This window comes from Petromyzon marinus, chromosome 11, assembly GCF_048934315.1.
Source record: "Petromyzon marinus isolate PM22_M1 ecotype Great Lakes invasive population chromosome 11, UKy_Petmar_22M1.pri1.0, whole genome shotgun sequence".
Lineage (NCBI taxonomy): Eukaryota > Metazoa > Chordata > Hyperoartia > Petromyzontiformes > Petromyzontidae > Petromyzon > Petromyzon marinus.
In genome coordinates, this window is record NC_133677.1 from 3,254,467 (window position 1) to 3,269,169 (window position 14,703).

Genomic DNA, 14,703 nt, shown 5'->3' on the forward strand with positions numbered 1-14,703 from the left:
TCAGGCCTGCAGCATCAAAGGTTTGAAAAGTTGAGCGGTGGAAAAATTCAGTTGCCAGCACTTCCAAAATACAGCGCCGCTTTACGACTTGCTGACAAGTTGTGTTATACGTTGCCCAATGGTGTTTACTGCAGGGGTGTTACCCTGTCATGTTAGTGACCTCTGGGGGTCGCTCAGGTTTGTGTGTGCACTTTGGGCAGAGGTTGCTTATTTCAGGTGCCCTCACTCAGGTTTGCCGGGTTGGTGTTTGTCTGCTTGTGAGATAATCTATACGATGCTCTGCTTTGACGATGTCTTTCATTATTTGTTTTCTGCATTTTGCATGTGGTTAGAATCCAGTCTTTTAGTTATTGCGAACATGACTCGTATATATACAATGCAATGTAAGCCATACTGTATAATTAGTTTGATCGTTTTGTAATAATTTAAACTGATTTATCTAACCTTTTGTTTTGGTTTGTTTACCATGCAGAGACGTATCTGTACGCTTGTTTAGTGGACTTCTTCACAAACTGTGCGAGGTACAAAAGGTGAGTTTAATTTACCATTAAACTTAGCTGGGGCTGATTTTAACTATGCATTATTGTCACGTTCAAGACTATATTTTACTTCACAGTAATGCACGATTAAAGAATTACTCTTGTCGATTAACCATGGCGTCCGTGGGGGATATTTATCATGTAAAAGTTTGCGCCACTGCCCCCTCTCATTGCACAACGGCCTCGTAGCGTTCAGGGCTTCATCGCTTGCTTCTGGTACGTCCCTGTGCGTTGGTGCATCGCGCGCCGAAATAACCGTGCGCCTCCCACCACCTTGGCGCTGCCACCGACAGGTGCGAGACGGGCGTGAAGGATGGAGACCTGTACATGTCCTTCAAGAGCATGTTCCAGGACGTACGGGAGGCCATGGACTGGGTCCACATGCAGGCGAGCGCTACAGTGGGGACGCACGGCGGCAGCCGCCTACGATCAGAAATCAGAATCACAAAGGGTTTTATTCGCCATGAAAGTTCACACCGACACGGAATTTACTTTGGCAGGATGGTGCATACATTCAACATATAGGAATCTAAAATCTTAAATAAGTTTTAAACAAGTCTTACTGTAATAATAAGGGTTAAAAGTCTAACTAACACCAAGGGGCTGAAGTACCCCACCTGAGTCATTCTCTTGTAGTAAAACTATTCTAAGAGGGGTGGAAGGAATAACCCCCCCCCCCCCGACTCTCAACTATACGGGAAATGGTTTAGTAGTGTGGTCGACAGTGACGTAGCGTGGTTGTACTTATGTTGAACTTCTTTTGCACCGTACGTAGCCAACCGTGCTAATGATATGGATCACGGTGCAAATAATGAAATGGCCCTCCCCCCCCCCCCCCCCCGTCTAGTGCTCGCCCCTGTTTTACCCCCTCTTCAAAGATCTGGTCCCGTCTGGTTGCATGACCTGCATACGTGATAGCTACGCCACTCGCGTTCAACTCTGCTTCCCCATAACAGATAGGCCGTTAAAGTCGTAATTGATTTGACCGATTTTGGCAAAAGTTCTGCCAACGTTTTGTATCCAGTCCCTTGCCACACCTTTTATACATTTAAACTCGCCCAGCCCCCCACCTTCTCAGGTGCAAGGCGCATTAGAAAGACATGAGAGTACTTCGCTAGTGTGGCTGTTGTTAATGGGTGTGTATACAATTTAACTCCACCTGAGTTGAACCCTCAATCCACATATTTTTTTGCATTCCCTTTGCCTTCCCTATACACTCGGCTGTGATAACAGTCCATGTCACCTGCTTAAGAAGTGCAAATGCTGCTATTCTATAACGCGAATCTGTGTCACCTTTTGTTCATTGCCAGTAAAAGGACCAAACTGTTACTATTGCACAATATTGATTGTCTACTGGTTTGAAAATATATATTTTTAAAAAATACACTAAAGCAGATAAACGTTACATTGAGTCTGTGGCCCTTGCCATAGCAAATGGCACTGCATTTTTGCTTCTTAAATGTCTTCGGTACAGCCTGGCAAGTCGTCAACAATACGAATAGTGTTGAATACGACGATGACCTTTGACTCTCTTGAGTTGGTGGTCTTAACCCATGGCTGTTTGGAGGAATGTTAGTGTAGAGCGCGTGCACTACACTAACATTTCTGCTAATGGCCAACACCAGTGACGATTATCTGAACTGGTCCTGGGCCTCCCCTAGGTCGACACGGCCTCAAATGAGTACCTGGTGTGATGTTTAAACATCGCTAGTAGGGAGGCGGTTGGGCGTGGTGCTGGCTGCCCACTCCCTCGTGTGCCGTTTCTGCCTTCATAGGCGCTCGCTAACAGCACTTGCCCCAACGCAGTGTGGTGATATCACTGAACATGTGCAATGCATTGACAGAGGTTCGTGCGGATGGTCACAGTTACCATGCCTTTTGCTTTCTTAGAACCCACCTTCTGCTTGTATTTTTTTTTACTCTGTCTTCAATGGTGCCCTGCTCAGGGCTTTTGCATTGTTGCGTTGCCAGGAAACGTAATTGGTAACGTGTTGTGCCACGTTTGCAGGGCTCCCTAAAGTCAAAAACTCTGGAGAACCTGGAAAAATATGTGGTCAAGGAGGTGAGTGCTAATGCAAATGACATTGATTAACATTGAGTGTATTTGTTTTTGCGGGGAGTGGAAAGCTGGAACACAAACGGCTCTCTTTAAAAGGCCTGTGTACTCCAAATAACAAATAGCTCTTGTAACTAAGTACTTAAACTCAGTGCCCCGGGCTGTGTAACAACTTTGTAACTTCTTTCATGATGAAAACATATCTTAGTTTTAAATAGTTTCCAAACACGTGCTGGGCAGACCAGGATTCAAAGTCCAGGTACATACCCGTGAAACAGGAACTATTTGTTATTTGTGTTACATCTTACTTAAAAGGGATGGCTGCCCGTGATGCAAAGGTTACAACACTTGACTTAAAGGGTCTCCAGTTCTATTCAATGTTTTGGTGGGGAAGCGAAACATTGGGCAAGTTTCTTTTAACCCCCGCCTGTGTCCACCAGGAGTGTGAATGAGTGCCCGTAGTCTGTCAATTGGCAGGTCGTGTGTGTTACATAAAAGTGTGGGTATTCTCCCATCCCCACCAGGATGTCTGGCCAGTGTGGGAGAAGTAGGCCAAATACCCTGTTGAGAGGCAGTGGCACGAGCAAGTAATCGCAGGGCTGCACCTCTATCTTTACAACCACTAACTTAAAGGCCATTCTCTCTTGAGATGAAGTTTGGTGTCTGAACTTGATAAAGGTTTCTCAGGTGTCGCTTGCCATGCAAATCAAACCAAAATTGGCCCGTGAGCCATGTCACACTTAAGCCCCACACGCACTCAGCCAAGTTTAATTGAGCGTGGCACTAAATATGTCGTGCATCCTGCTGTCCTCCAGCCACGTCTTCCACTGCTGCTCAGTCGAATGAAGGAAGTTGGAAAGGTGTTCCTGGCCACAAACAGCGACTACAACTACACCAACGTGAGTGTCCTCTTGTGGGCGCATTGCCATGTTCCATAATACTGCAGTTTTTTTCTTTCGTCTCTTTACCCAATTTTATCCTGATTTTGGCGCTATTGGTGTCACGATGTTATGTCACGAGGTGGATAATCCATTTGGAACTCGCGCAGAGCACTGCCGTTGGAAAATATGCAATAGAAGTGGATATCAATTTAAAGCTTTCGTGACTGCAAGGATTCATCTTCTTTGGTTCTTTCGGTAAAGTCACGTAGAATGAGAATAAAATAATAAATTGATCAAATAAAATAACACAATAATATTCTCACGACGTTTCGGCCACAACACAAGCGGCCTTCATCAGGTGAAGGGGACGAGACTGTCAGACAGTGGTGGCCACACCGATTTTTTTTCTCACAGCCAAATTAACTGTAGGACCAAATTCAACTTGACGGTGTTTTGTGTGCAGTGTTTGCTCCTGGGCGGCGACCATCAACTCACTTTTCTTGAGAACCCTCTTTAATCACAGGCGGCTTTCCTGGATTTGAACCAAAGATCTCATCGGTGCTGCCTCAGCGTTTTGGCATGTGTGCCGCCACCCCAGCATTTTGGCATATGTGCCACCCCATCTCTACCCCGTTCGTATGTCCACTTAAAAGCTGACTGAGCTGGTTCGTGAACTGAGCAAGTCAGCTTGGGCTAAATCCCCAGCTGAATCTTAACTGGCTAAGCCAGCTTCACTCCCGCTGCGTAGCCCGCTGGTACTTCTCCGTGTAGCTCAATTTGAAACGGGAGCGACACCCGTTTAGTTGGGCCCGCTCTCAAAAGTAGGTGTCGTGTCACAAGGTCAGCGTAGAAATGCGACGCACCGTGAGTAGCATCTCTCGCTTAGTTTAACTTAGGGATGTATTTATATTTAAAAAATAATGTTGAATGAATGTATTGAGTATAGCTGAAGGTAACCCAGATTTATAAACTATCGCTCACATTGCCTGGCACGGCTCGGTTATGGTTTCTCATGGCCGTGGAAACGCACCATGTAATGTTCCACAAGGTGGCCCAATATGTCTTGTCATTGGATTGGAATCAGAAACTGGTGAGTCAAAGTGATTGTTACTTTGACCTTTGGATGACCATCGAGTGACACTTTACGTGATAAGTGTGGATATTCAGCTGACAGGTCACAGCGTATTTTATAACGATGCTCACCTAAAAGGAGCGCTGGGGCACGTATTTAATTTTCCAGTCACACTCAGCAAATGCAGATAGTCCGTTTTTGCGGGAAAATCCTTTGCAGGACCATTACCGTATGGTTTAATTTCATATCTTATCTAAGCGGTTATACGATGCGAGTTTCGTGGGGTTTAATATCTGTCGACCATGTGAAAAAATGTAAACATATTGTCTACTTTGTGTCCAGCAATGAACACTTTTGGTCAGATTGCTGTCAAACGAACAGTTAACATGCAGATACAATTTTAATGAGTGAATTAGTGCATTTTTATCGTTTTTTTGCATGTATTACTCCTCGGAGCCCACGTACCTCTGGGACAGATGTGGCTTCGTTTCAACTCATTTACCGCGTTGCCAACGTCTCTTTTTGCAGAAAATTATGAAATACCTCTTCGACTATCCACATGGCCCAAAGGTGGTGAGCCTCAATGTATTGTGCAAGTTGTGAAACGCACATAATCTCAAATTCACCTTGAAAATGTGACAATGTTGTTTCTACATCATGGGACCCCCTTTGCCAGTACCAAAATATGAGAATAGGTTTTCCCCTTTTTTCTGGCAACAAACAAACGCCTTTTGGCGTCCTTTGGTCTAACACCGTTTTGAGACTAAGCTCAAAAGAAAGCTGTCTCTGGTGTGGACTAATCAGTTTCAAAGACAATGCATATATTATCAGACTGTTTTTTGTTTGCCACAAGCATTGTGGTTAATGCAGACATGATTCCTTGTTAAAGGTTCCAGTTTGGTGTTTTAACATCTTAACACCTCTTTGTTCCTAGAAAAAAGGGGAAAACCTATTCTCAATGTTGTCTTTGCGAAGCTAATCGACATTTATTCTATTAATATTACAAGTGGTCACTCAGGGCGTTTTGGCAAAATGTAAAACTTTTATTTACGTAATGCAGCAGAATGTAATCTCTGCTTTTACTAAGAGATATATATGGGTGACAGTTACGCGACAATAATGTTTCTCAACTACAAAGAAGCGCATCTTCGCATACTCACCTGGGGTGGCACCTTCATTGTGAAAGCATTTGTGAAATAAATTACCGGGATTTCTGATTTATGCGGCTTCTTGAAAAAGCACAGTGCAATAGCGCCACAGCATACTTGACCATTTTGACCATCTCATGCATCATGTCCGCTTTAGTGGACTGCTATGAACTCTATGAATTCCCAACACATTTGGGGGGGAGGGGGGGGGGGGGTTGACTCTTAAATTGCACTCATTTTCACACACACCCAACATGTTTTTTTTTAGTTTTTTAACAACAGAAATTCAATGAAAATGTGCATATTTTGTGATGTAAACGTGTGCTCCAACCTCTGTCCCCATGAAGCCCGGCACATCCCACCGCCCATGGCACTCATACTTTGACCTGACGGTGGTGGACGCGCGCAAGCCTCTGTTTTTTGCCGAGGGGACCGTACTGCGCCAGGTGGACTTGGTGAGCTCATCAAAGTGTTAACACAAAACACACAAATGCGGTCTCAAACATATGTTGGGCTATGTGTATTGGAGTCTTTTTTTATCTTCCATGTGTGTGTTTTTTTTTAAGTGCTCAGCAGTGTTTACTCGACTTGCTTAAGTTAGGGCGTCCTAATATTAAAATGATATAATGTGCAGAATTCCATTTCAGTGGTATTTTGAAAATGTGCTGCGGTTTATATATAGGATGCGTGTGCGTGCGTTTGTACATGCTTTCAGAAAACAGGCCATTTGAAGATTGGCACGTACACTGGGCCCCTGCAGCATGGCATCGTGTACTCAGGAGGTGAGTGAGGCATGTCGACTGTTCTGACCTTAAATACCAACTGCGTCAGCTACTCCCAGCACGGGAGCTTGGTTTTTGTTTATTCGTGTAATTTTGTTTCTTAAAATGTACGTGTCACTGACTTTATAGCCCGTTTCACACTTTTAGCCTCCGCATTATCCGTGAAATGTTTTTTTTGTCTGTGGAGACCTGGAGTAAATTCGACAGGCACCACGTCACCCGCATTTTCTTTCCGCACTCCACGCGACAATACGAGCATTCACAAGGCGGCGCCAATGGGAGTTAACTTGCACATACCCGGTCCTCACCCAGGATCTTCGGACATGATCTGTGACCTTCTGGGAGCCAAGGGCAAGGATATCCTCTACATTGGAGACCACATCTTTGGGGACATCCTCAAGTCCAAGAAGCGGCAGGGCTGGAGGACTTTCCTGGTCATTCCAGAGCTGGCGCAGGAGCTGCACGTGTGGACGGAGAAGAGCGGTGAGGGGGGGGGGGCGGTGGTGGTGGGGGGGGGGGTACGGTAGCTGGGTGCGTGTGTGCCTCTGCGTGTGGGGAGCGGTGGTGTCGCGGTTAACGCGCTGCGCTACGAACCTGGAGACCCGAGTTCGATTCCCACTGACGGCCAACACCAGTGACAATTATCCTGGGCCTCCCCGAGATCGACTCGTCCTCAAAATGAGTTCCTGGTGTGGTGTGTCAACATTGACATTAGGGAGACAAAGGCGGCCGGGCATGGTGCTGGCCACTCACCCCCCCCCCCCCTCGTGTGCCGTTCTGGCCTTCATAGGTGCTCACTAACAGCACTTGCCCCAACAGTCTGTTAAGGCTATATGGGCGATCTTTGTCTTTGTGTGACCAAAACGCAGCAAGTTGGCACCGTGTTACATCTGCCAGTCATCTCAGTCAATCAATCCATGGCACCTGGGTCTCTTCCCGCGACCTCCTGTCGGCGAGCCTTCGACACTTCACTTGGCCTCATAGTGCACCAAGCCTGGCACAAGCGCCATGGTGACATCACCGCCACTTAGTAACAAATGGCAGCTGTGGTATTTAGACGCAGCAATGCTTGTGTGGGGGTCACTCAATGCCGATGAACGGTTACTGTGCCTGGTGTTGGCGACAGATTAATTTGCAACTCTGTTGCATTTTAATCGTTGTTGCTACACGCAAGGTCAAGAGGCCCACAATGCGAAGTGGCCAGCAATTTTTATCTCTTATGCCGGTGGGGGATGGTGGCAGCTTGCAGAGGACTTTATCCAGCAGTGGATAGATTTTGTATAATGATGATTGTATAGCAGATTGAAGCGAAACACACTGAGCATGGTTATAGGGACTTGGGAAAAATGGGTGATGGGTGGGGAATTCCAAAGTCTGGCGCAGCACGTGGGGAGAAAACGATGGCACTGCGGACAAGAAGGCAACTGTGAATTGAGTCGGAATGGGACTTTGACATGAGTGGACATTATCATGTTCTGCATTTCATAAGAACGACCGTGGTATTGTCGATTAAATATTGATAAGGGAAGGGGCCGAACCGATAGCGTGTGCCGCGATTGGTCTTAAAATGCAATGTATTTATTTTTTTCTACAGCCCTCTTCGAGGAGCTCCAGGGTCTGGACATCTTCCTCGCTGAACTCTACAAGTAAGTGCGGGAGGAGGAGTAGAATAATGCTTGTTGCTTATTTAAATTTGTAAAGCATGAATCAATTAATGTCCCAAATTTAACTCAACCTCAGCAGTGGTAAAGAGTTAAATGTATTAAAAAAATCAATTCAAGAAAAAAGTGTAACTTTTATACAACGCACCTAGCGTGTCGATTCAAGTTGTACAGTGACTAAAACACTTGAAGTTAACGGTTGACGCTAAGCGAAGTGCTAAAAAATGATCAGCTTGGAGCGATGTTACCTGCTTGTGCTGTGTGTTTGTCGGCTCACATTAAAGTTTTCTCCATGTGCAGCGCCAATGGCTGTGAAGCTGCTTTTCCTGCCATGGGTAAACACTCCCTTTTCCAATCAAACATCTCTTCATAACCTAACCTGCCCTCGTTCCGTCAGAGAGCAGACTCTCTGACGCTGATGCACTTTTATTTTTTTATTTTTACTTGTTTGTTTTTTTGACGAGCGTGTGCCAAAAAAAAACACACACAATTAATTTTGAGTTTTCTTGCACGTGCGACGGAAACACATGAGAGTTCTCTTCTATCCCGCAGGCACTTGGACAGCAGCAGCAATGAGCGCCCGGACATTAGCTCCCTGCAAAAGAGAATCAAGGTCCGTGGAGCAGTGAACACCGGATAGGAATGAGCCGTCTTGGCCCGTTATACTTGGAACGATTCCCCACTCTCCTCTTGCCCAATGATGCAATTCGGGGGGACATATGTATTATATGTAAATGCTTTCCCAATAATTTTGTGAGATTACTTTAGCTCTGTCTGTCTTTCTGTAGCATGGGAGCACCGTAACCCCTGTGAAGGTGATCCATTGTGAACCGACCGTCGTGTAAAGTTCCGCTACGTTGCTTGTTGGGACTCCACCGCATTGAAAACTGGCCACGTTGATAAAACTTTAGCGCAAGATTTCGAGACTCAAACCAGAGTAAAAAGGACTATTTGCAAATGTAATTTTCCATGATTCCTGCCAGCAGCTTTCATTGTGCTAATTAGACGCGTCGTGAACGTCGTTAAATATTCCATCCTATTGCATGATTTTTTATAACGTGTTTTATTTGTGCTGTCTCATCTGTACTATCTCTGTACTATCTATCCTCCCGAGTTCTCGGTCGTACAGTGCATTTTATTTGGTGAAATATGCACGCGTTATAAATTGTGTTTGTGATTATTAATTATTAAACTGTGACGTGGTGGTGATTCGTACCGGGCCCACAAGCCAACGCGGTTTACGGTAACACTTCCCGTGCCTTGCTTTATGTCCGCTTCCCTTCTCGGCCGTGGCAGAAAGTCACGCACGACATGGACATGTGCTACGGCATGATGGGGAGCCTCTTCCGGAGTGGCTCGCGCCCGACGCTGTTTGCCAGTCAGGTGATGCGTTACGCCGACCTGTACGCCTCCTCCTTCATCAACCTGCTCTACTACCCTTTCAGCTACCTCTTCCGCGCGCCGCACATCCTGGTGAGTGCACTCATTCCAAAACTATTGTCTTTTTCATTCACCTCTGTCTGGCATTTAATTATTTTCATTTTTTGCTGCTATAAATTTCCACGTGAAGAGCCACTTTTGTTGAGCTATCATTTGTGGCCAGGTCGCTTGTGAAAATAAGTTAATACCTCGGTGGGCTTTACTTGGTAATATAAAATTATTTTTAAGTGATTTGTTTACCTTTCCTATACTTTGCACTCCTATCGTGTCTTTGTATTGTTTGTTGTTGTAACGTTCTGATCCGCCCCTACGTGACATCTGTGAAAAAGAGATTTATAGCTTATCGGATTCCTCCAGTATAAATAAATATTCTGATTCTGAATTAAATTGTTGAATTTATTAAATTGTCAGCTTTTTTATCTTATGATATTAAATAGATAAAACAGAATTCTACTAACACAGGGGTGGGGGTGCCCTTTGCCTTCCTAAAGGGCTGAATAGGACTTTCAAATCCTTCTATACTTTTGGCCAGCGGGGGTGGGAGGGCAGCACAAATGAACGCTCGTGCACAGCCACGGTCGCTTCTGCCGCCTCGACGGTGTGCTGCGGCTACGGTGGTCTCGAGGCGTCGCTAATTCCGGGGGGGCCCTGTGGTGGTGGGGGGGGGGCGCTCTCTACCGCTCACCCGCAGATGCCTCACGAATCGACGGTGGAGCACGTGCACAATGGGCTGGGCGAGACGGAGAGCCCCATGGCAACGCGCAACCGCCTGCTGATGCAGGGCATGACCGGCGGCGGCGGCGGCGGCACCAGCTGCCCAAGCACCAAGGAGCAGCACGGCGACGAGTCGACCGACGGGAAGCGCCTCGGCTTCCAGCGCTCGGTCAGCGAGGTGCGACCACCGCACCTCCACCCGACCACTCCGCAGGAGATCACTCACTGCCACGACGAAGATGACGACGAGGAGGAGGAGGAAGAGGAGGAAGAGTAAGCTTGCCGACCACTCTCTGTGAGCCCAGTCAATAGAAACAACGTGGAAACGCTCGTTTCGGTCGAAGCGATTTTCACATGGGATTTTTTTTTTCTACGACAAGCAAAGCACGTTTACCTGAATGTAAAAAAAAATTGGCAAGGAACTGCTGCTTGCCCGCGTGGCTGTTTTGAGCCAGCGGTTCTGAAGGTTTCTATTGGCGCTGGTCACGGGTGAGGGATCTCAGTGTGGAGCGGATTGTGTTCTCGATGCCAGCCTGCCGCGGTGTGAGCAAGCGTGGTCTACTCATGGCGAGCGCACGGCTGGCATCCCTCTGTTTGCTGTGATGGCAGCAATGTGTTTTTTGTCAGAAGCTGGTGCCGGTGACCACTGGTCGTAGAGGGCACGGGGTGGTGGTGGTGGTGGGTAGGTGCGGTCACGCTCATGCTCGGCCAATCACAGGACACTTGTTGCCTCCTGATGGGGGTGTGAAGCTAGAAATGCAGTTGCAATGGAACGTTTAGTTGCCGTTCTCTGCACTGTGATTATAGGCACCGTGTATCTGACTGATAAAGAATCTGTCAGTGTTGGGTGTTTTAAAAAGCTGTTTTGCTGTGGCAGTATTGTCTACCTTAGCGCAATTAAATGCGAGTGGTAAAACTACATGGTACACGTCATGTATGTATGTATGTTGAACTTCTTTCGCACCGTACGTAGCCAACCATGTTAATCGGAGATGCGGGGGAAGGACAAGAAACTAAACACAGAAGCAGTTATAAAAAAAAAGCATTTTTCAATTCTAAAATTGCACAGCTCCCGTGGCTTCCTAATATTGGAAGGACGAGCGTTATGATATAATTAAGCTAAAAGGAAGTGATTATTTTAAGGCGTCTTGCAATGGGGTATCCGTTCACACGGAAACTGTGGAGGCCGATAGGGGCATCACGTGATCCTGTACACACACGTGGCATGGATGTCCATTGGAGTCTGCTTGCCATCAATTGTGTATACAGCGGTTGTGATTGAATAGCATATATACACCAGGTAGTGAACCATCTCGATCAGGAACATGGGACCCAGGATCCCTCGTGGCGACTTCCTTACTCTGCCACACGTGATGTTGTATACAGTTGCTGCACGTTAATCCATGCGGCGTTGCAGTGTGCGGGTGACAAAAATACGTTGAGAAAGAAGATTTGGGATAAGGTGTTTTAACTCGGCACAAGCAATTCCAGTTTGGGTTTACACTTTATACTGAAGTTGACAAGAAACCCTATTTTTAATAGGATTCCGGTTGTGCTGTTACCTTCATAGAGGTAATGTCCATCGAAGCATACATCTCTATGTCGGGTTCATATGTATTATTTCATGTACGATACATTTGCACCAATTTACCTTTGCTAAACTGAGACTTGTTAGAATCCTTGGTTATTAACGTTAATGGTTGGTTCAAGTGGTCATTTGCGTGTAGTGTGTGCAGCTCAATATGTACTGTATGCAGTATATACGTTGTACATATGGTGTATTGTTATAGATAGGACACCTTTTAGCCGCCTTTGTCACCTTACTTCAAAGTGTCTACCCATGTTGTCACCGGCCAGTGCACTTTTGTCAGTTGAGGATATAGTACCTATGAAACAGGATGCCAGCGCTTACCCATCGTGCAATACTGGCCATGCAGCGATGCAGCAGTATTAAGCTCGTATTACGTACTCGCTTGCGCCAGGCTCATCTCATCGGTTGTCTCGACTGTGTATGGGGGCCCACAGTAAAGTAGCACGGCTTCACGGCCGCCTCCTCCTCTGCTCACCACCCCAGTGGCTTAGCCTGGTTGGCACGGTGCAGTCTCACTCCCTGCGCACTCGATAGCCACTCCACTGGCTCGCCCTCATGGACGGGGCCAAGTTTAGAGCAAGACCCAAGGGAGCCACATTGGTCTGGGCCAGATTACGATCAAGCCAACCAGGGCAGGCTGGAGCCTACGGGCCCACAGGTATTGCACTGTGTTAGGGGAGGTGGTGCACGCAGAGCCGAAGGCATGGGGGTGGGGGAGGAGGCTAAAGCAAATGTCCTGGCGTAGGTCCCAAGGTAATGTCAGTCCAGACTGAAAAGCATGTACCTCTTCGCAAGTGCACACGGGCGTGAAAAAAAACAACACAAACAAGGAATGTTGCAGGCATCTGCAGACATGTTTTACCTGTCGTGTTCTTACGTGGGTTCTCTAATTTGTCCTTAACAGTTTTGTTTTAGAAATGTATAATTCCATAACAGAAAATACAGTAATATACATCTTGATAATGAAAAAAATGCATGACTAGTGCTGCAAAGTTATACCTTAGTCCAAATATTCCTGTTTCAATAGTCGGTTTTATACTTAAAATTTGATTCGCACTATTTTACTTATTTCAAATGGTGATCTTTTCACCTGGTCTAATTTTGCAACTTACTGCAACAGGGGATATGCATGAGTGTGCGCTTATGGAAGATTTTGATCGTGGAGCAGTTTATGTTCATATTGGTCAGTTGTCCTTGGCAAGTTTTTTTGAACCAAGTCATGCTGTTGTAGTGAAGTATTAATTTTGTCTGTGGATATGATTAGAAAGCTTGCTTGAACTACAGTTCCTTTCCATTCAGTGAAAGCTGCTCGTTTGGGTAATACTTTTCAACGTATTCACAAAGTCTCCTCTCATAACGAGCACAAACAGGCATGTGAAGCTCCAGGGTTTTCTTGAAACTCGAGGTGGTTTACTTCTTGGGCATCTCCACCTCTCTCCGTCCCTCAAGGATTTTTATGCGGCACATCCAGAAACAATTTCTGCTTTCTCGCACGGGATCGTGAACCACTTGGCGGCGACATGGTGTGCTTGCACGGAGACGCCGCTTTACAAATCCATTCTCTTAAGAAGCGGAGCTCTGGACCGTCCACGTGGGACCGGCTGCATCGCTCCTTCCACAATCAATCGCTTTGGTCGACTTGATATCAAGCGAGAGATGAGTCGTCGACTTGGCCATACGTAGGACCACGCAACTGAATCCGTGTTTCCACCAGCGCTGGGGCCATTTCAAGGTAGGCGATGCTGGCAGCTTCATGTTAAACTGGTGGCGTAGGAGATGACTCTGTTCTCCTTGTTCAGCTTTGCTCACCAGGGCGCTTGATTTTTTTAAGTCGCAAGATTCCTCAAACTTGACCTTGCCTCCATTGACGCTGGTTGCTTCGAGCGTCATGCAAAAAAACTGGTTTTACAATACAGTATTGCTTAAAAATATCCTTACATTGTAATTGGTGCTATCCACACGTAAGCACAAACCTTCCCTCACATCCTGGCCTGGGCATTTGGATATTGTTTTGTTGGAACGATTCCACCAAATTAAAACATTAGCTGCCACAGATGCATGCTTAAGAAAGGCTAGGACTGAACCTTGCTATGGATGGAGTCTGGATTCCAAACGGTTGGGTTTCTTGAGAAGAACCTCCGACCCACTTCACCACCATGCAACTTGACAACAGCAAGCGCGTAACAGGAAATGCACTTCCAGACACAAATGAAGCCAGCCTAATGTTGCGAAGGCCTAAGCACGTATAAACGTTTTCAAGACCGTTCTCCACATGCCTTTCCGTTGGACCACATTGTCCACTTCCTGACGGCGCTCATGTATATCCCCCTTAACCAGTGACCAAATATTGTATTGAAGACTGGTTATAAAAGAACGTTTGAAAAGTGTACTGTAATTTACTTTTTTTTACGATTTTCTTTTCCCATTAATTCCGATCGGTGTGCTGTAATGTATCATAGCCCACATGTGGCTGCTGCAGGAGTGCTAAGCTATGCACCACGTGGTGTGAATGATCATACATGTTTACCTATTATATACTTTGCAGTGTTTTTGTTACATTAAAACTGCCACTTTAATTCAACATTTTATACAATTGTTGCATGCTAAATAGGTAGTGTTTTGTTATATTCATTTGTGGTTATTGCTTTGGAAAGTGATTTGTTGACCCGGATTTTTTTGTTAAATGCCTAAATGTTTGCATATTGAGAGTATCGATTACTACTTTTAAAATGTGAATGTTATTCGGGCATCCTTGCTGCATTCTTTTCCTAGTGCTGTGCTGTCAAACCATATTCCAATAAACACCTTGTCCAGTTATT

General features: G+C 45.9%; 1 protein-coding gene across 8 annotated transcripts in view; it reads left to right on the forward strand.

Annotated features, from left to right (window-relative positions):
- Positions 1–14,701, forward strand: part of LOC116941344 (cytosolic purine 5'-nucleotidase-like) — a 52,969-nt gene extending 38,268 nt beyond the window's left edge. For 5 of the 8 annotated variants that reach the window (XM_076066279.1, XM_076066278.1, XM_032952348.2 and 2 more), the window contains 12 exons: positions 473–530; positions 833–926; positions 2,548–2,601; positions 3,411–3,494; positions 5,077–5,121; positions 6,044–6,151; positions 6,412–6,478; positions 6,791–6,961; positions 8,073–8,124; positions 8,692–8,752; positions 9,436–9,612; positions 10,271–14,701. In XM_076066279.1, coding sequence (XP_075922394.1) covers positions 473–530; positions 833–926; positions 2,548–2,601; positions 3,411–3,494; positions 5,077–5,121; positions 6,044–6,151; positions 6,412–6,478; positions 6,791–6,961; positions 8,073–8,124; positions 8,692–8,752; positions 9,436–9,612; positions 10,271–10,570 — 1,271 coding nt within the window. In that variant the 3' untranslated portion in view covers positions 10,571–14,701. Of the gene's footprint in view, positions 1–472; positions 531–832; positions 927–2,547; positions 2,602–3,410; positions 3,495–5,076; positions 5,122–6,043; positions 6,152–6,411; positions 6,479–6,790; positions 6,962–8,072; positions 8,125–8,439; positions 8,475–8,691; positions 8,753–9,435; positions 9,613–10,270 lie in introns of those variants that run through there. The other 3 variants (XM_076066280.1, XM_032952345.2, XM_076066281.1) reach the window with 2 other exon arrangements.
- Positions 14,702–14,703: the final 2 nt, after the last annotated feature.